We start from the raw sequence: 21,544 nt of genomic DNA, 5'->3' as shown, positions 1-21,544 counted from the left end.
TTTGTATTAAAATTATTATGCATATAATATTTATTATTTCTTTTGAATATAAATATACATTATAACAGTCATATACTGTTCTTACATACTGCATCTTAAGTTAAAACTGGGACATATTGCATCCTAACAGTTCTAACTTCAAGTATAAAACACATTTTGTTGAGATTTCACATCAAGTACTAATTGAATTACAATAAAAAAATTATGCTCTTCTGTGCATATCTGCATATTACATGCGTGCCATTTTTCCGCTGAAACGCGGATTTCAAACGGCCAACGATCACCCACGAGATTCGTGTAAATTCGAGGAGAAAATATGAGCGATTTGGGGGCCAGGTAGGTGGTTTTTGAGGAGAAATCGTATTTTTTCAATGTTTATTGCAGAAAAAAAAAAAAATCTGACCGCCATCTTGGAGGCAGTCTCGTTGCAGGTCTCGTGGTCTGGTATCGTGTGCATACCAGACGATAAAATATTCTCTACGCTCCAAAGAAACAACAGCGATTGAAATGTTTAAAAGGAAAGATGTTCATTTTGATCCTGTAGACAAGAGAATGTGTAAGGACATTAGATCAGCAGCTTCAAAGTATACCTCAAAGCTGAGGGAGAATCAGAAGAAAAGGGCAGAAAGGCTTGAGGCCTATGGTTCTGTGAAATCTGGCCCAGCCACCTTGGCTAAAGAAAAAGTCCAGAAAGCCGCAGAGGCACAGAGAGCTGCCCATTCAGAGAAGGAGAGAGTTCCCCCAGACCCCCTAGGCAGGCGCGGCTGCTCCGCGCTGTGGCGCCTCTGGCGCCAGGCTATATACCTTTTCCTCTTTTTTTCATAAATGTCATTGGCATGCCTGATAATAAGATTAAACTGAGCATGATTCATCTTATTTTGCATTTTATTTTGGAATTTAAATTTCATGAAGTGTATCAGCTCAGAACAAATATATTTACACATTTATAAAGTAAAGAGCAGCAATACTACAAACTCAAAACTTACTGATTAATTGGGCTAATATAAACATATTTGTGAACAAAAACAACTGAATTTCAAAGTAAACATAAATCAAAGATTTTCTCATAAAATAAGTTTATTGAAAAAGCAGGAAATATTTATAAAATAAAATTTGTTAGGACTTTAAAATATACTTTTCACACATTAACTTGATTTTTTTTACTTCACCACAATATTTTGCCATACTCTAGCTTCCCAAAGACTTGTCTTGATGCATAGTTTTGGATCATAAAATAGATGAAAAACTGGTTATCATTACTATGGAAACTGACTGATCCCTTAAGTTCTGGTTTTCACACATGTTGCCTGCTTCATGGTGAAGTCTTACTTCAATGTCTCAGCTTCAACAGCATAATTACACAGTTCACGTAGTTCTTATATGGTACAGTAACCTCCACATTGTCCACCTTGATGTGGTAATGCACTATCACTTAGCTTTAAGTGTGATGCTTTATCTGTCTCCCACAGTCCTGGAGTCTGAATTATCTGTAGTTTCACAGGAAATCCAGTTATTTACTGCTGAGACAATACTAACAACAAACATCTATTACTAATGTCCTGACTACCTGATATTAATAATACTGAGTGATACACAAATCAGTGCAGTTGCTTATTAGGCCTAATATTGTTTCACTAACATACAGGTTTATAAAAGACCTAAAACATCAGCCCATTAGGCTCAATAAATGTAAATTCTGTGGGTTTTTACATTGCCAGAAACTACCATTTTTGTATTTAAAATGGTTAACAATCCTGATCAACTCAGTCATGTTGAGGTTTGTTAGAGTTGCTAGTTTAAAGAATCTTAACTTGCTGTATTAAGATAAATGAAAAAAGTATAGTAGTGTTGTTACATGCATTTTAAAACATGTTTTAATAAAATAGTAGAAAATTAAAGAGGCTTTGAACTCTGAGCAATTACACTGCTTCATAACTGTACAAAGTTAAGCCTAACTGTGTTAGAAGCTAGTGCAAGGTAGGGTTAATAATTATTAAAGACTGAAGTACCACACATTTCCAACTGACACACTTCCTACTTTAATGACTGGTACAGCAAATACTCCTTAAACTGAAAAGTTATTAATCTCTGAAATATTCAACATTTCACAACCCGAGGATATAATGCACAAAATATTATAAAATTAGTTTTATATTTATAAACTTATTCAAATCATTTCTCTTTTGAGACACAGCCAAATGAAAGTAGAATGGTTGCATTAAGCAACACATTACAAAATTAGGACTTACAATAATTAACAGACTGGCAAACTTAGACTGTTGAGAACACTAATGTTTCATACATTATTTTTTGATAGCCAAAACAACAGCAAGAACTTAAAAGAAATGAAGAAGATTAATTTTATACTAATAAAAGCATTAGTTTTCAATATGATATGTTAACAATACAGTAACTTTATTATAAAAACTATTTTAGATGATTCACAACCATTATTCCAAACAAGAATCTGTTAATAGAGCTTAAGAATCTGTTTAACTCAAATAAACAATAAATAAAGTTCAATATTAATTCCACTTTATATCTATTGTAGCACTATTCCTGTTCCATGGAACTGAACATAAAATACTCACACCTGGATTATTTTTCATCCAAATCTCTTTCTTGATTATTTAGACAGAAAGTCATTTTAATTATTTTTAATTTCTTATCTTAACATCTTTTCAATATTGTAAGTATATTAAGCATTTAAGTCTAACAACCTCAGCTACAAACTTTAGTGAACCTTGTTATTCCAATCATAGAAGATATGGCAAAAATTATTTAATGGCAATGGTTGAAATATAACTTATTTCCTACTTCTTAATCCAGCAATTGTTCTTGTGCCATAAAATATACACATTCTTAACTAGAACTATGATTTCCATAATTTTTCATTGTTTTAAGTTAGTCCTAATGATTCTTATATCTTGTTCTTTTCTCAAGGATCAAGAAAACGTTTCCCATTAATATTGGCATAGTTTTTGGGATCACAGTGTTCAAGTTAGTGTGTTTTTCATTGCAAATCTACACAATGAGCTATCTGCACTCTGTTCACCATGGATAATTAAACTCCAGAGTTAAGTGTTGTAAGTTCATAAACTTACCATTAACCTACTGGTGTTCAAAACATTTTTTACAACATTAATAGTTTATCATGAATGAAGGAAGGGTGACAGTTTGAATTGTGTAACCTGACCAGTCATATTTGTACAACCCTTAGACCAGTTATCAGCAGCAGGTTCAATAAATTAGTTGATTATATAGCATAATGGAAAAAACAAGGTTATATATTTCACTCAACATCATCTTCATGGGTGATCTACTAGTTATACTATTTGATTTACAATCACTGACAGACTATACACTTTTCTGGTGAGGAAGGAACAAGGTCACATTAATAGTACAGTTTACCAAACAATAAAATAATACTATAATACTACAACAGTTTCACAATACACAAACACATTATAACACACCGCTCTGTTTAACCCTTTCATCACGGGTCACAATCAAAAGCCATTTTGCCTTGTTTATTGACTTGCATTCAAAATTTTATTAAACTATTATTTTATGAATTTATGTTAATACATTTGAAATCAAATTGTAGACTACAATTCAAACTTTAACATTATATAGGAGTTAATTTCTTACTTTAAAAGTAACTATTAAACAAGCAGACCTAAATGTAGAATGTTAAATGCAGCACTGGTTAAAAATAGATGTTTGTGATGACAAAATATTAAGTCTAATTTCTTACAAAATACAAACTCAAATTACTAATACTGACAAGCTAGTATATAAAATAAGAACCACATATCTTTTTATTTAGCTGAGACATGGCTAATGTACTGAATCAAACACAGTAGCCCTATTCACCTCTTTGAATTGTTTAAAACTGTTCCTCATAAACACTTACTACAGTATATATGTGAATAACCATTCGACAGCTTAGAATGTCCCCTAGTGGTTTTCTCAGCCATTTTAATCTATGAAAAGGTTACAACATTCTATCAAACCACGATTTCAAGAAAATAAGTTATGTCTTTAGTCTACTCAAAGTTTCATACTTTTAAGACCTAAATACAGCTTAGTTACTAAGATTTAATAAATTATAATGGAATTCTGTGGTATCGATATAGTTATTTATGTTTTTATGTTATTCAACTGTACAAATAAAATCTAAAAAAAAATTTTGTTTCATATCCTCCATGTGTGAAGTTTTAAAAGCTCAGCAATTTATTTCCAGCAGCAACCAAGTTCAAAGGTCATAGCTAAAAGAGATAATTGTTTACTTTATTTCTTAATTTATTATTCTATATTTTATGAAAAATAGGTTTAATAATTTATTTCTAAAAAGCAATAATCTATATACATATATAATGTAATATAATTGCAATGTGAATGTATTATAAACTACTAGTCAACTTAAATAGTCAAGACAGAGTCACTTTGTAAAAACTAAAAGTCAGTTTCATACTATTGGATATGAAACAGTCTTGAAAACCATATATTTAACAAAAAAAAGTTAAATGAATAATCGTCACATTAAGAACTGACCCACAAGGAAGTTAACTTCTTTTAATAGTAAGTACTGTTTATAAGTTTTATTTTTTTTAATTTATGTTAGAGGCATTTTGTTTTTCAGTGCTTAATGTTATGTAATGTTAGCCAGGCACTGCTGGAAGATTTATGTAATAAAAAATAATAAATATATAATGTTATGAGACTTAAGCTACTTAGACTAAAACTCTGTATTTTCATGTTATAATATCTATACATTCTAGCACGATTTAAAAAAAAAAAAAATTATATTCACTCCTATATAATGATGGTTACAAGGTTTGTCAATTGACAAACCCACATAGTTAGGGTATAGAAAATAACATAATATGTAAAGTCTTACTGAAAAAAAGTATTGTGGGCTGAAACAAAAAAAATGTTCACATAATTTGTACTATCATCAGTGTTGTTATTTCTATAATGTCTTAAAGATAAAAATAAAATTAAAAAATTCATACTTTTTCAACTAGTTCTTCAAAGGCACACTGAACTCCATCTCGAGTTTTAGCACTAGCCTCAATAAATAACATGGAATGTTTTCTTGCATATTTGACTCCCTCTTCTCTGGTGACCACTCTAGTCTCCTTTGCAAGAATTAAAAATGTAAGATAAACTTACAAGCAAATAGAATACTTAGTTACTGGTTTGTAGAACAATAAACTGACTTGCTGAAAAGTATGTACAAATTCCTTGGTTAAGTTACAGACCACTTAACGTGATCTACAAACACAAATTATAGAAGAACATCTTTCTCATAGTAACACATCACCAAGCTATACTTTTATCACACTGTTCCAACTCAACACCAAGCTATACTTTTATCACACTGTTGCAACTCAACACCAAGCTATACTTTTATCACACTGTTGCAACTCAACACCAAGCTATACTTTTATCACACTGTTCCAACTCAACACAAAGCTATACTTTTATCACACTGTTCCAACACATCACCAAGCTATACTTTTATCACACTGTTCCAACACATCACCAAGCTATACTTTTATCACACTGTTCCAACACATCACAAAGCTATACTTTTATCACACTGTTGCAACTCAACACAAAGCTATACTTTTATCACACTGTTGCAACTCAACACAAAGCTATACTTTTATCACACTGTTGCAACTCAACACCAAGCTATACTTTTATCACACTGTTGCAACTCAACACCAAGCTATACTTTTATCACACTGTTGCAACTCAACACCAAGCTATACTTTTATCACACTGTTGCAAGTCAACACCAAGCTATACTTTTATCACACTGTTGCAAGTCAACACCAAGCTATACTTTTATCACACTGTTGCAAGTCAACACCAAGCTATACTTTTATCACACTGTTGCAAGTCAACACCAAGCTATACTTTTATCACACTGTTGCAAGTCAACACCAAGCTATACTTTTATCACACTGTTGCAAGTCAACACCAAGCTATACTTTTATCACACTGTTGCAAGTCAACACAAAGCTATACTTTTATCACACTGTTGCAAGTCAACACAAAGCTATACTTTTATCACACTGTTGCAAGTCAACACCAAGCTATACTTTTATCACACTGTTGCAAGTCAACACCAAGCTATACTTTTATCACACTGTTGCAAGTCAACACCAAGCTATACTTTTATCACACTGTTGCAACTCAACACCAAGCTATACTTTTATCACACTGTTGCAAGTCAACACCAAGCTATACTTTTATCACACTGTTGCAAGTCAACACCAAGCTATACTTTTATCACACTGTTGCAACTCAACACCAAGCTATACTTTTATCACACTGTTGCAACTCAACACCAAGCTATACTTTTATCACACTGTTGCAACTCAACACCAAGCTATACTTTTATCACACTGTTGCAACTCAACACCAAGCTATACTTTTATCACACTGTTGCAACTCAACACCAAGCTATATACTTTATCACACTGTTGCAACTCAACACCAAGCTATACTTTTATCACACTGTTCCAACTCAACACAAAGCTATACTTTTATCACACTGTTGCAACTCAACACAAAGCTATACTTTTATCACACTGTTGCAACTCAACACCAAGCTATACTTTTATCACACTGTTGCAACTCAACACCAAGCTATACTTTTATCACACTGTTGCAACTCAACACAAAGCTATACTTTTATCACATTGTTGCAACTCAACACAAAGCTATACTTTTATCACACTGTTGCAACTCAACACAAAGCTATACTTTTATCACACTGTTGCAACTCAACACCAAGCTATACTTTTATCACACTGTTGCAACTCAACACAAAGCTATACTTTTATCACACTGTTGCAACTCAACACAAAGCTATACTTTTATCACATTGTTGCAACTCAACACAAAGCTATACTTTTATCACATTGTTGCAACTCAACACAAAGCTATACTTTTATCACATTGTTGCAACTCAAAGCAAAGCTATACTTTATCACATTGTTGCAACTCAACACAAAGCTATACTTTTATCACACTGTTGCAACTCAACACCAAGCTATACTTTTATCACACTGTTGCAACTCAACACCAAGCTATACTTTTATCACACTGTTGCAACTCAACACCAAGCTATACTTTTATCACATTGTTGCAACTCAACACAAAGCTATACTTTTATCACATTGTTGCAACTCAACACAAAGCTATACTTTTATCACATTGTTGCAACTCATTACTAAACTATGATTTTATGATATTGTTCTGACATGTAAAGCACACAGTCTTATACACTTGAAAATAACAGAAAATTAGCTTTTGTTACATGTTTAGGTTATTAACCTAAGGCCTTTTGAAGCAGAAAAATAACCAATTATGTCACACCATGACAGCCAAAGTTAAGTAGCAATCAATAAAACTACACTTGTATTCAAGTTAATGATTCAGATTGATTCTATTTACTTTCAAAAAATTTTGATTTTTTTCTACTGGACCATGACTGTCATATTATGCTAAAAAAAGTTCAGAAAATCAATAAAAACAATAAAATTTTCATTTAAAACATGCTGAAATCACCACAAAAACAATTTTTTTCTGCACAAAATATTTTTTCTTTTAATATGTAAAAAAAAAGGCTACAAGCCCACTTCCTATAACTATGTTTAATCTATTGGTGAAATTTTGCCCTCAAGGCAGAATGTGCCCATCCAGGTGTGATAGCTAATCTAATTTATTTCCTGCTACTAGCAAGAAGTAAAATCATTTACAGCAAAAATTACCAAAACCTGATCTGCACTTTTTGATAAGGTTCGAGATGAAGGACCTCTAGAGAAGGTGTGAAACTAGTATTGTATGACATTTGTTGGTCCCTAACGATAAATGCTACTTATGTGTGTACCTTATCAATCTTGTTCCCTACCAACATCTTGACTATGTTATTCCTGGTGGAGTAAGTCTCAAGTTCATTCAACCACAGGTCCAGCTTCTGAAAACTTATTCTGTTGGTGACATCATAAACTACAAACAAACAAACTTATTAAGCCTGTAAACTTTATATGTAATTTATGAAACATTAACCAAGAACTAATGATCAATGAAGTTTCAGGTTTTATCTGAATAGAATCATTTTGCTTTTAATTAAAACTACTAATAAAATATTTACCCACAGAACTTAATGTAGCCTTTTTTCATGGAAATTAGTCCTGTATTTTCTCTATATGATTAGCATCTTTAACAACATTAAATGAGACAACTTGAGTTTGGTAAAGTAAAACTACAAATATTCTATTTGTTTTCAACATTATTCTTTCCAACTAGTTGCATGATACATCAATGTAAAGTGTTGACCTAAGTGAAAATCACAAAGCTGGCCATTTTTTATCTAAGTATGTTAAGAAACATTTTTGCACCTATTCTTGCTATCTCAATTTTTCAACCTAATTCTTCTCTGTTCCAATATACCTTGAGACCAGAGTTCAACATATGCTTATAAATTACCAATTTCTGCTAAGTTGTGATACTTTAAATCTTGCTCTGGAGTATATGTATCTTTCTTCTGTCATTCCTGAAAACCATTTTTAGAAAAGTGAACAGGTAAATGTGAAATTATTTTCCAACATATTTTCAATGAATTAAAAGAAAACACAATTAAAAAAAAATATTTAAAACAACAGACTTCTATCTATTGTCACCATATTTAAGATGAAATATTTTCTGTGGAGTAGCTTACCACATTAGAGGCCACAACGATCATGGTGACTTGGTTGGTAAATTTTGCGAGTTAAATATATTAATAGATGTCTGTAATCCCATCATATGAAGTTTATAGAACTCCTTGATGAATAAATTCATCAGAAAAATAAGGGTCATCCCACATCAACTCACCCAGAAAAAAAGACTTTTCCCAGTTCATGTCATAGATTTTCTTGAAAAAATTCCAAGCAAAAACTTCGTTTTGATTCATTAAGCCATGCAAAATCCTAAGGCTGAACTGCATCACTGAATAAATTAAAATAAATTCTTTGCTTGAATCTTTTCAAGGAAATCTATGACATGAACTGGGAATCCCTAGGTGAGTCAGCATGGAATGATCCATAAGGGAAATAAATAATTCTTGGATTAAGAGGATTTGAAATGGGTGCATCCCCTTGATATCACAGGATTGTGTAGCAAGTACAAGTAACCCTTCACATTGGATGGTTTTTGTAGCAAATCAATGTAACCACTGACATCAGGAGGTTACAGAACAAATACATGTGCCCACCAACATCAGGGGTTTATAGAACAAGTACATGTACCCACTGACATCAGGGGATGAAAGAACAAGTACATGTAATTCTTTACATGACTGGATTATGAAAAAAGTACTTGTACTTAACTGAACTTAAACTTGTGGAGAATTCACTAAATTATTTAATAACCTGAAATACAACATCAGTAGCCTGTAATAGCCTGAAACACAACATGAGTAACCTGTAATAACCCGAAACATAACATGAATGACCTGTAATAACCTGAAACACAACATGAGTATAAGGTCTGAATGAGTAAATATTTTATTTTAATAAACAGTACCAATTTATTTTAGCAATATAATTAGGTTTATTTCAATTAAAAACAACAGGACATTATTTATCAAGTACTTTACCTTGAGCTAATACAGTAGTTTGGCATTAATATACATACCCAGTATTGCACCCTGTGCACCCCTATAGTAGCTCGGAGTCAGTGTTCTGAACCTCTCTGAACCAGCTGTGTCCTGGTATTTAAAGAAACACACATTCTGTTGAGTTACTGTCTATACTATAGCTATAACATGTTCTATCTATTAAACACTAATCCTTCAAACACAATTGCTGAATGATGTATTACTATAAACCAAGCATCTAATAGTTTAAAAGTTTTCTTTCTTCGTTTCTGTTTTGAAAAACAGCAAGAAAATCGTTTTGGGATACATTCTTACTTTGAGAGATCAAATTCTAAACAAAAGCGAGTTGTTATTCATTATTTAATCACTTTAAAAGACTTATGATTGTAACTGTAATTCAGTTATAAGATGCACAATCAAATACAGTTGTTATTCATTATTTAATCATTTTAAAAGGCTTATAACTGTAGCTGTAATTCAGTTATAAGATACACAATCAAAGAACAGAGAGTTCTTATTCATTATACTATGTAACACAAATTTTGTTCCTGGATAATGTGTGTTATTTCTTAACTGCTTATATTGCAAAAGTACAGAAAATGGCCATTATTTCCTTCAAACTTTCCTATTGTGACCTGGATAATGAAATTTAGAAATTAACCTATTTTCTATGTTAAAATGGGGAAATTTGCACATTTTCATTCACATAAGGTGTGAATAAAACAACATGAATCAAGATTTACATGTATTTATACTAAAGCTATAGAAAAATGAACAAAAATGTTTAGAAGTGAGTAGTTTTTTTGAGATTTGCAAATGTAATGTAAATCACTTTCACATATCAGCCCCCAAATATAGTCTCCCATCATCAGTGATGTCGAAAAAACCCACTTGTAGAGAAATATATATGCAAAAACGGCTCGTTTTGGTTGAGAAAATATTTTACATAGAAGAGCGAACAACATTTCGACGATGACCGAAGAAGGTCGAAACATTGTTCGCTCTTCTATGTAAAATATTTTCTCAACCCAAACGAGCCATTTTTGCATATATAAATCTCCCATCATGTTTTCATTATAAGCTCCATGGTCACAAAAGCAAAGTTTGAAGATAAAAATAGGTCTTTTTCATTTACTTGAGGCATAAGCAATTGGGAAATAACATTTTCTGTGCAGGAACAAGAAAAAGTAAAAAATTTTGTTTAAAAGGCTTATGACTATAGCTGTAATTCAGTTGTAAGACACACAAACAACACTTACTCAAGAAAAGTACACTACAATTGGCTGTTAATGATACATCTTTATGGAGTTGCATCAGGAAAGAAAACATACAAAAATTCAAACATACGACATGTGAACTGTAAGTAAAACACTTACCCATATTGCTAACTTGGCTCTATTTCCATCAACTGTCAACACTTTCACTTTGAAATCTACTCCTGGAATTAATCCAAACATTTATTTGATTTTTCAAATTAAAATGTCTTTAAAGTGTTTCAACTTAACATCTGACTAAATGTTTATCAGATTTTACTTGTTTTTCTACATGTTGTGACCATTTTATTTAAACAACGGGATATTAATTATTAAATGGTTTACAAAAACATACTCCAAATTAAGTACTGGCTAGATGAGAGATGACTTCATTTGCTAAATAATTAACCCTCATAAAAAAATTAATAAACTAACACAATCAACAATTAATTAAACTGTATGTAAAAACCTGCAGAAAACAAAGATTGGGTCTATGATAATTTTGTTTAACATTATATTATTTACTTGTATAGTGAGAATGAAGTACCATTCACTGAATTATCATGACTTAATATAAATTCTAAAGAGGTATGATCCAACTGGAACACACAATTACACCACTGAAATAAACCAGCTGTAGAAAATAAATGATGGTCATTCTTCCACATAAGTGGAAAACTTATTTTAATGAATAAATTTTATTTGTTTAATTTTATATAAAAAATTTTACGAATCACTGATTTTGGATTTTGGGTTGATTTCAGTGTATTCCAACAACATCATTAGTGCATGTGAATTTTCTGAATTTGTTATCAAGCTTAATATGGCACCTGTAGTCCCAAAGGAAGAAAATATTTATAATTTTAGCATGTATTTCTGACTTTCTCAGCCTCAGAGAAACATAACTGTCTATATTTCAGCTTCGAGAAGTCATGGATTCTGATCTGAACATGTTATGACAGCTCCTTTTCCATTGTCTTGAATCATAAAAACCAGTTAAGCTTCCAGTTCAGTGGAACTCTATACTGAGATCAGAACAAAATGATAAATGCTCAACTTGGTGATAAGAAGCGGTACCTATGAACAGCTTACACTACAATTACATTCATGATTTATTGTAAAAGGGTTGACGTGTTATTCTACACTTCACATGAACTATGATGGGCAAAGTTTTTGTGGAGCAAAATGGAGTAGGCTTATTTAAAACATTTTTTGTATTTGAGCACATACAACTTAGTTTTACCCACCAGGTGTCTATGTTAGGCTTTGTTTACATAATAAGACCTTTTGATTAACAATATTACAATCTTGGTATATATATATATATATATATATAAAGATTAGTTTATTGTGTGTCAGTGATCATAAAGACAGTGAAACTACAGGTTCTTTTATGGAAGAAAGAAAGAAATAAAACCTTTTTCTATAAAATGAGAATGTTTGCAAGTTTTAAAAAGGGGCATTAGAAAACATAGATATGAATAATCAAAAGCTACAAAAGGGGAGCACTTTTAATTTTTTCCAAAAAGCATCACAATGAAATCAGTTTTAAAATTTCAAGTCTGCAAATTCCTACACAAATTACATCTGTAGATATTTTACATGTAGAAGTTCAACAGAATTTCAAACTATTTCATCCACTAGTTTTTTTCACTAAAGCAATAAAACACAATACAAGTATTTAAAATCAATACATCTGTATCTTATAAAGATTTCTAACATTTGTTAAACTGTCTATTTTATAAGTTAGGAATAGGTCTCTACATTGTAAAATTTAGTTCCCTTATAAAAACTTGTAAACTTTTTAGAGGGGAAATTCATAAAAGCTCACATTAAACACAGATAAGCAATCACTCATTCAACAAAACAATTCATTATTCATCATATTAGACAATACAATGTATCAAAACTAGACTAACAATAAATGATTCAACAATAAATAATTCATTACACATAATATTACACAGTACTATGTATCAAAACTAAATCAACAATAAATGATTTATTATACATCATATTACACAGTACAATGTATCAAAACTAAATCAACAATAAATGATTTATTATACATCATATTAAACAGTATTATGTATCAAAACTAAACCAACTATAAATTATTCATTATTCATCATATTAAACAATTCTATGTATCAAAACTAAACCAAGAATAAACCACCCAACTCAACTTACCAATAGTTGCTGAAAGTCCTGGATCAAACACATCATCAGTAAATCTAAGCATTAAACTGAAAAGCAAATAAAACTACACTCATCAACTTTTAAGAGTACAACTTACTGACAAAAAAGACAAAGGATGAATTAAAAAAAGTTAAGTTACATGAACATTCAGGTTATTATCATGAATAGAAAACAGTCTCATAGACGACCTGTTACAGTATTTCACATAAAACTGTTCTGAATGTTAGTAATATGATGTACTCATAACTGAAGTAGAAATGTTTTTGTCTTGTTAATTTGGAGTTTAAACTCTTTTGGTATATTACCAAATAAATCTAACATTTACCTTTTGTTTTTCCATGGGTTTCACCTTTATTGTCATTAAATTCATACTCTTGATGATGTAGAAATTTTCTATTTGCACTGTACAGCAAACAGTTAGCCCATGTTAATGTAGGTTTAATTTCTACTATTCTGTACATGTATATGTAAAACGACTTGTTTGGGTTGAGAAAATTTTTTACATAGAGGAGTGAATTACAAGAATAGTTACACAATTTAAAACAGAAATCCACCAAAAAATCACCCATACTGGATTATACATTCCTTGGGACTCAGCACATGAAACAAAACAAAAACTCAACATACTAAGAAACCAAATAAACACAGCCATAAAGCTATGCTCACCAGATAAAATTAACAATGAATTAGACAAAATAAAACAATACTTCATTAACATCAATAAGTTTCCTCCACAAACTGTAGAAAACATTATATGCATACACCTAGACAGAAAGCAAAATCAACCAACAAAAGTAAATGTATCTCACGAATCATAAAAATCATGAAACTATACACTGCTGCATACCATATATTCCTGACGTCAGCAGAAAAATAACCAACATTTGGCAAAAACTAGTAACAAAATATGGCATTCCAGTTAATACCAAATTTATTCAAAAACCAAGCACAAAACTGAGGTCTATATTATGTAAAAACTATACTCACAAACACCACACCAACATTATTTATAAAATACAATGTGATAACTGCCACAACTTCTATATTGGAGAAACAAGTAGAAAAATGGAAACCAGATTCAAAGAACGCTAAAAGTCACCTTCACACGTTTTCGAACACTGCAAATCAAATAAACACAACATAACCATAGAAAACACTCAAATACTAAACAAAGAAACAAACATAAACAAATGCAAAAGTAAAGTAGCTTTACTTATACAACAACTCAAGTCCAAAATAAACCAATACAAAGGAATACCTTTACACCTATATTAAAAATAATAAATAATATAAAATTATATATTCAAACATCAAAGCATGCCCTTTACATTCCAACACTCAGTTACACAACCCCTTTCAAAAATGTGGTCAGCTTCCGGTCAGTTACCTCTTTCTTTCTTTGTGAACCTAACAATGGCCGAAGGTCGAAAGTTGTTCTCTCTGCTATGTAAAAAATTTTCTCAACCCAAACGAGCCATTTTTACATATATATTTTTATCTACAAATGGGTTTTCTCGACATCACTGATTATTCTGTACATGCTAAACATCAGTCAATCATTAGATGAAAACCACACATGGACTACTTACTATACTGATACATGAACAGAACAATCATTTGACTCTCAGAAAAGTACTTTACCAATACTAACTTTAACTTCTTCATAATATCACCTAACAACAAGAAAATCCTAAACACACCACATCTAACTGACTGACTGTCAAAATATACTACCACTGGCAATCATAAATAAATCACACCTAACTGACATGCTGTGAAATCATACAAACACTGACAATCCTAAGCAAACCACATCTAACTGATATACTTTCAAAACATACTACCACTTACAACCCTAAACAATAAAATCTGACTTACTTTCAAAATATACTACCACTTACAATCCTAAACAAACCACGTCTAACCTACTGTCAAAACACACCTTCATTGAAATCCTAAAAAAAAAAACACACATCTAACTGCTTTACTCTCACAATATACAACCATTGACAATCCTAAACACACCACATCTAACTGAACTACTGTCAAAACACACTACCACTGATAATCGTCAACACAGCACATCCAAGTTACAATGAAGTCAGACCTTTATTCCATCCACAAGCCATCAAGTCACTTAATCAGGAGAAATAAAATCAGAGAAATTTATTCCATCCATAAGGCACTGAGTCACTTGACCACAAGAAATGAAATCAGAGAAATGTATTCCATCCATAAGCCATCAAGTCACTTGACCATGAAAAAATATTCAGGGCTCTGTTGGGATCTTTCAGAACTTTAGACTTTCTGAAATTCTTGTTTCAGAATAAGCTCCAGTTAAGATTGCTTTACTTCATAATGCAATGATTGGCTTGTGTAATGAGCTGCCATTAATAGAAGTGAAAGCCACCATTTTAAGAAAGAAACAAATTATTTCACATGCACACACAAAGAAAAGGGTGAAAAATAGCCTTGGATGGACTAACTGATTCCTTATTGTCTGATTTTACTTACTTTTATCATAACAGTCACATCATGAAACATTACCTTTAATATCTACATATATACCTTAAGTAATGACATAATGAATCACACACATTTATCATGTAAGCATTTCTTCATTTCTCAGCAGATCAGATGCATCACAAATTACCAAACATAAAACTACTGAGAATTTAAAAAAGAATACAATGTGAACTGTTATCACAAGACTAATATCTCAATGTTGAGAAGAACATAATGTAATGTTTTGAAACACCCTATTGGTCCATTTTGGCTGTTCCATCCTCTAAACAAAAAATATTTTAAAAAATATCTTAAATATAGCCCTTATTATTAATATACCTACTAATCTTTTTCTTAAACTTAAATTTATACTCTACAACACCTTAAGGTAACCTATTCCAAAGGCCAACCATCCTGTTGGAAAATAAAACTGTTTTAGCTAAAGATGACTCCTACCCTGCCAAAATTTAAATTTACATCCCCTACTCCTACTATTCTCACAGTTAAATATTCCCCTTCCAATCTTAAACACTTCAATCAGACACCCCTAACATTTTTTTTTTTCTCCAAGAGAAAATAATTTGAGACATTTCAGTCTCTCCTTGTATGATGACCCCACCATCCCAAGCACCACTCTAGTAAACCTCTTCTGAAGCCTGAGGAGATACCTAATTAAGTTTCAAATTTAATATGTACTCCAACCTCTAGCATCATATACAAAATATGTAGACACCTTGAAATTGGAAGAATGTACTACATACAAAACCTGATTTTCACCATTTATACTTGTGCCCATTGTTACTGCTAACTTAGTTCAACTAAACGTTATCATCTGGGCACAGAGTAAGCACAGTAAGAATCAAACAATCAACTTCAAATTGTTCATTAGGTTTAGACCCAATATTGGGTTGAGGAATAATTTGTTAGCATTTTTTCAAGTTAACAAAATATATTCATAAATAAAACGCTTTTGCAAAATATTTCATGCCATTTGGTAGATAATTTTTTGCTCTAATAGATGGTGTGTTTGATTTTCATGTCTTTAATTTTTGCTTTCATTTTCAGCTCATTAAATGGAATGTCAAATGGACAAAATTGAGCATTTTCGACACCATCTGCTTTTTGCATTTAATTTCTTGCAATTTCGTTTAAAACAATGCATACTATATACCTATGTATTACATGAAATAAAGTATCATAATAAATGTTTTGGGTGTAATGTGTTCATGCATTGAAGTATTGTATAGCCTTGCATGTAATGCTTGAATGAAATTATTTAAAAACGCTCACGAATTATTCCTCAACCTAATAGTTAAGTGCATGTTCAAGTTTAACAAAAATTCAGTCTTACACTGATATCCTAATTCAACATTTTAAAATTTCCACATGCTTAAACATTGTTAAGGCTTTGTTAAAGATCATCAGATAATGAAGTTATGTATCACTAAACATAAACACATTTTAAATTAACCACCTGATGATTTAATAATTGCTGTTCATTTGAGTAAATGTTATGGGGAAGTATTTGGGGGAAATGACAGTTAAATACATATAGTAGATACATGATTTTTTTTGGAAGTCATTATATAATTTGTAAAAAAAAAAAATCTTGATGGGTCTCAGAAATTAATAGTAGTATGTAATTATTCATATTTTAATTTTAAAGTTGAAGTTTTACTTTTACCTTTTACCCAATTATACCGTTTACGATTAGACCTAGACTTACCTAGATTTGCCAACGCCACTTTCTCCAATTATGAGAATTTTCAGTGTCGTTAATATATCAGTGTTCATCATAATAAACGAAAATAAAAAGTTATTACGATGTTTTTTTAAATAATGATATTAAACTGTAATTTCAACAACCTTGTTTGGTATTATTTCAGAAGCATTTAATGATTTATGTTGTATTTCTATTAATACTACGCACAGACTAACAATCGTATCTGAGGACAAAATTCTATAAAATAATTCACACCAATAAACAAGTTAAAATGCGATACGAGACATGAGAACAAGAAACCCACTTTTTAGGGAATAAATGTTTTAAGATGGCTTGCCCAGGTAATGTAAAATTTTGTTATAAATGTATGACGTTTCTATAAGATTTTGTATCAGAAGGAAAACAAAATTTTATCGAAATGTCGTACATTTATTATAAAGTTTTTTCATTACCCAGTCAAGCTGTCTCAAAACTTTTCGTTGTAAGAGGATTTTCAGTGTTTTTGTGCAAATTCAATACTGCTTTATTATATATCAAAAGTACAGAAAAATCGAAAAATATGTTAGCGTTCATTATTATGAAAAATATTGTTTAAGGTAAATTTATAATGTTTTAATCTAATATTTGCTGGACGACATACAAACTTAGAAAGTCCATGAAAATACGAATCAACAAAGCCACATGGAACACGTAGAAACGTGGGAACGATATAGTTATGAGTAATCAGTGATAAGCTAGTGAATATTACAAGAAAATTAATTGTCAGAAAAGTTAACAATGTTAGTTGTGAGACTTAATCTATGTAATTACTCGGTGAGTTATGTATTTGTTTATCGACCAAAGCTAAGAAAGTTATGTTTGGGTACCATTAGTTTTTAAATTTGTCGAAACGTATTTAAACAGAGGCCTACAACTGGTATCAAACATTAACATAGCCTGTAGCAAATGTTATTTTATTAAAAGATATTAATAACAGAAGTGGCATTATTTTGGCAAAAATAAAATAAATATATCTTTTACAAAACTTCAAACCACTTACAAAATAATCTTTATTAATAACAGAGGTTTGCTTTGTTGTAAATTTTGCACAAAGCTACACGATGCCATCTGCAATAATCGTTCTAATGAAAACATAGCCAGATTAAAGCTTTAACAGTGCAAATCTGTTTTGTGATGGCATCTTGCTTCTTATTATGAAATACTATTTGTTACATATCTATTACTTTAAATCAGTAAAGAACTAATTAAGAGAAATGTGAAGGAAAATATTTACAGTCAAATGTAATGGTGATGTTTGTTGTTTCTGCCGAAATAAAACAAGGCATTTAGTAAGTATACTTTTTAACTCTAGAACAGTGGTTCCCAACCTTTTTTATGCCCCTCACTCCTAAAAAAGTTTAATATGTTCTCGCACCCCTCACAGTAATTATTTATTTAAGAATAAAGGTGAAGGTGGCCAAAACAAATGTTATCTAGAATATTGCAACGGTAACGTAAAAGGCTTTATTATATATGAATATCTCACTAAATTTTACTCTGTGTGTGTGTGTTTTCTTATAGCAAAGCCACATTGGGCTATCTGCTGAGCCCACCGAGGGGAATCGAACCCCTGATTTTAGCGTTGTAAATCCGTAGACTTACCGCTGTACTAACGGGGGGCCTAAATTTTATTCTCTTATTCTTTACCACATAGCTAAAAGATAATAATTTAGCTAATTAAATACTGACAACAGATAAAGTAACAGGCTAGTAATGTGGTGTCAAATTTCGCTCATTCAAACTTCCTGTTTTCTGTTTTATTAATATAAGATATAAACAGAAATCACCTTAAATAAGAAACCGCATAAAAGTAAAGATGTAGATCCATTAAAGAAGTACACTAAAACAAATATGCATACGAAAATGCAAATTCACCCTTATACTTTATTTCTATAGGTTTGTTTTACAAACATTAGGCAGCAGCAATGTATATTGCTGTTGTATAGAATCAAAATAAAACAAAATTTCTCTTGACACCGACACTGGCATGGCCAAGCGCGTAAGGCGTGCGACTCGTAATCCGAGGGTCGCGGGTTCGCGCCCACGTCGCGCTAAACATGCTCGCCCTCCCAGCCGTGGGGGTGTATAATGTGATGGTCAATCCCACTGTTCGTTGGTAAAAGAGTAGCCCAAGAGTTGGCCGTGGGTGGTGATGACTAGCTGCCTTCCCTCTAGTCTTACACTGCAAAATTAGGGACGACTAGCACAGATAGCCCTCGAGTAGCTTTGTGCGAAATTCCAAAACAACAACCGACATTAACTCATAAATTAACTTTTACATTTTTGTATTAACTTTAGGAGGAAATTTGCAGTGCTAAAACGTCATGTAATGTAGTAGCCCTACTCTAATGGTGGTAATCTGCTATTACACTTCTAAAATAATTTTTTTACTATATGCGAAAAATTAGTGATAAAAACACCAATTTCAAATACAATAAAATTCAAGGGTTTAGCGGCGGGAGATTACTGCCAACAAATGAAAATTCACAAAACGATTTTCCTTATATACTTGCATATAAGTATAATACGTGTGTCCTTGTTTTATACATGTTGTAGATATATTAAGTTTATAGCCTGTTTATAATTTGCAGTTAGAACTAATGCACACAGCACACAAATTGGCAAAGATCAGCCCAGCGCCATCGTTTGACTAAGAACAAGTCTAACACTTGCAATACTTGAGCGTCGGGTTCTATTGATTCAAGGACAGAAATATTGTAAAGAAGTTTTATAACAACCTTTACCCGTTGTATTATTTGACAAATTTCCATCGATTCATGCACTCTTGCTAATAATTACTGTTATGAAAGTGACCGTTAATTTTGTCATTTCTCAAGCAATGTAAAGGCTTCACGCTTCAAATACATTAAAAACATTAATTTTTAACGGCTCCAAATTTTCAAGTATCGTTCTTTAACATTTTGCAAATAATAAAAAAATAAACATTTTATAAATGTAAAATTATGTAAGAATGCCAGAACAGAATCTAAATAAGTATATATGGATGATTCAACTATACATAGATCATCCCCATGTGACTTTCAATATTAGCATTTAATGTTACAGTTTCAAATATACAAAATGGTTACGAGGTGTGAAGTAAGTGAGACATGTTTTGATTCAACTTGGTTTTTTTTTTTTTTTGTACCAAGTCCTAGGCTCTTAATTACACTACACTATCGTCTACTCTGATACGACTATAATATCATGATAAACAAACTAGACAGCAACAGTCAGGGATATATATATATATAACTTCCAACTGCAGTAATATTAAAGTCAAGTATACATTTCACACTGTAACGTTATATTTTAATATAGTAGGGGTGATCTATGTATATCTGTATCATCCCTATATTCTGGTTTAAATTATTTTGGTATTGCCATACCTACATTACTTTACATTTACAAAGTGTTTTTATTACTTGTTTTGTGACGTTTTTTTCACCTGACTGAAAGCTGTTGTATTCTTTGAAATAAAATTGAATGTTATGTGCAAACATTTTTTAATTTTTTTTATCTTCTTCATTTCATGCATAATATAAGATAGGCTCCCTAAAGATTGACTGTATAGTGTACAAAGCAGAGAGTGTTCTGCATGTTAACAGTCATCTACTATTCACCTATTGACTGGTAAATCCTGTTTTACCTTTGTACTTAAGCTTTGTAAATGAGCACTAGATTTCTATAAAAAGGTAACTTTAAGAAATAATCATGGCATCGTTTACACTGGTTTGGTTTGTTTTGAATTTCGCGCAAAGCTACTCAAAGGTTATCTGCGCTAGCCATTCCTAATATAACTGTGTAAGACTAGAGGGAAGGCAGTTAGTCAACATCATCCATCGCCAACTTGTGAGCTACTTTGTTATCAACGAATAGTGGGAGTGACAGTAAAATTATTACGCCCCCACGGCTGAAGGGGCAAGCATATTTGGTGTGACGGGGATTCGAACTCGCGCCCCTCGGATTGCAAGTAGAGTGCCTTAACCACCTGGCCATGCTGGGCCTATTTTACATTAGACTTACATGTTTGTTTTTTTAATTGATACTAGTTATTACGAGTAAGTGATGACAGTTTGCACTGCCTAGGAACATTTAGAATTAATATAGGTTTAAAGTGACGTTAGTGACAAAGTAACTGTAGAGTTATCTCGACTGGAAAAT

The 21,544-nt window shown here is 31.5% G+C and overlaps 1 protein-coding gene across 1 annotated transcript; it reads right to left on the bottom strand.

Annotated features, from left to right (window-relative positions):
* On the bottom strand, positions 1-17,605 carry LOC143252476 (ras-related protein Rab-18-like). Its single transcript, XM_076504661.1, has 7 exons — positions 17,345-17,605; positions 13,105-13,160; positions 11,038-11,099; positions 9,700-9,772; positions 7,913-8,031; positions 5,019-5,144; positions 1-1,487 (listed from the first exon to the last, which is right to left on the bottom strand). The coding sequence occupies exons 1-7, from the start codon at positions 17,413-17,415 to the stop codon at positions 1,377-1,379; spliced, it is 618 nt and encodes a 205-aa protein (XP_076360776.1). The 5' UTR covers positions 17,416-17,605; the 3' UTR covers positions 1-1,376.
* Between the last annotated feature and the right edge of the window lie 3,939 nt (positions 17,606-21,544).

This window comes from Tachypleus tridentatus, chromosome 6, assembly GCF_004210375.1.
Source record: "Tachypleus tridentatus isolate NWPU-2018 chromosome 6, ASM421037v1, whole genome shotgun sequence".
In the NCBI taxonomy this organism is placed as follows: domain Eukaryota; kingdom Metazoa; phylum Arthropoda; class Merostomata; order Xiphosura; family Limulidae; genus Tachypleus; species Tachypleus tridentatus.
This window is presented reverse-complemented; position numbering and strand designations above follow the sequence as displayed.

Bases quoted from the DNA above. Each gene is read 5' to 3' on its own strand.
- LOC143252476 (XM_076504661.1), bottom strand. From the start codon at position 17,415: ATGATGAACACTGATATATTAACGACACTGAAAATTCTCATAATTGGA. The intron at 11,100-13,104 runs GTAAGTTGAGTT...GATTAATTCCAG, and splicing joins AGGACTTTCAGCAACTATTG to GAGTAGATTTCAAAGTGAAA. The intron at 9,773-11,037 runs GTAAGTGTTTTA...TTTAAATACCAG, and splicing joins GAGCCAAGTTAGCAATATGG to GACACAGCTGGTTCAGAGAG.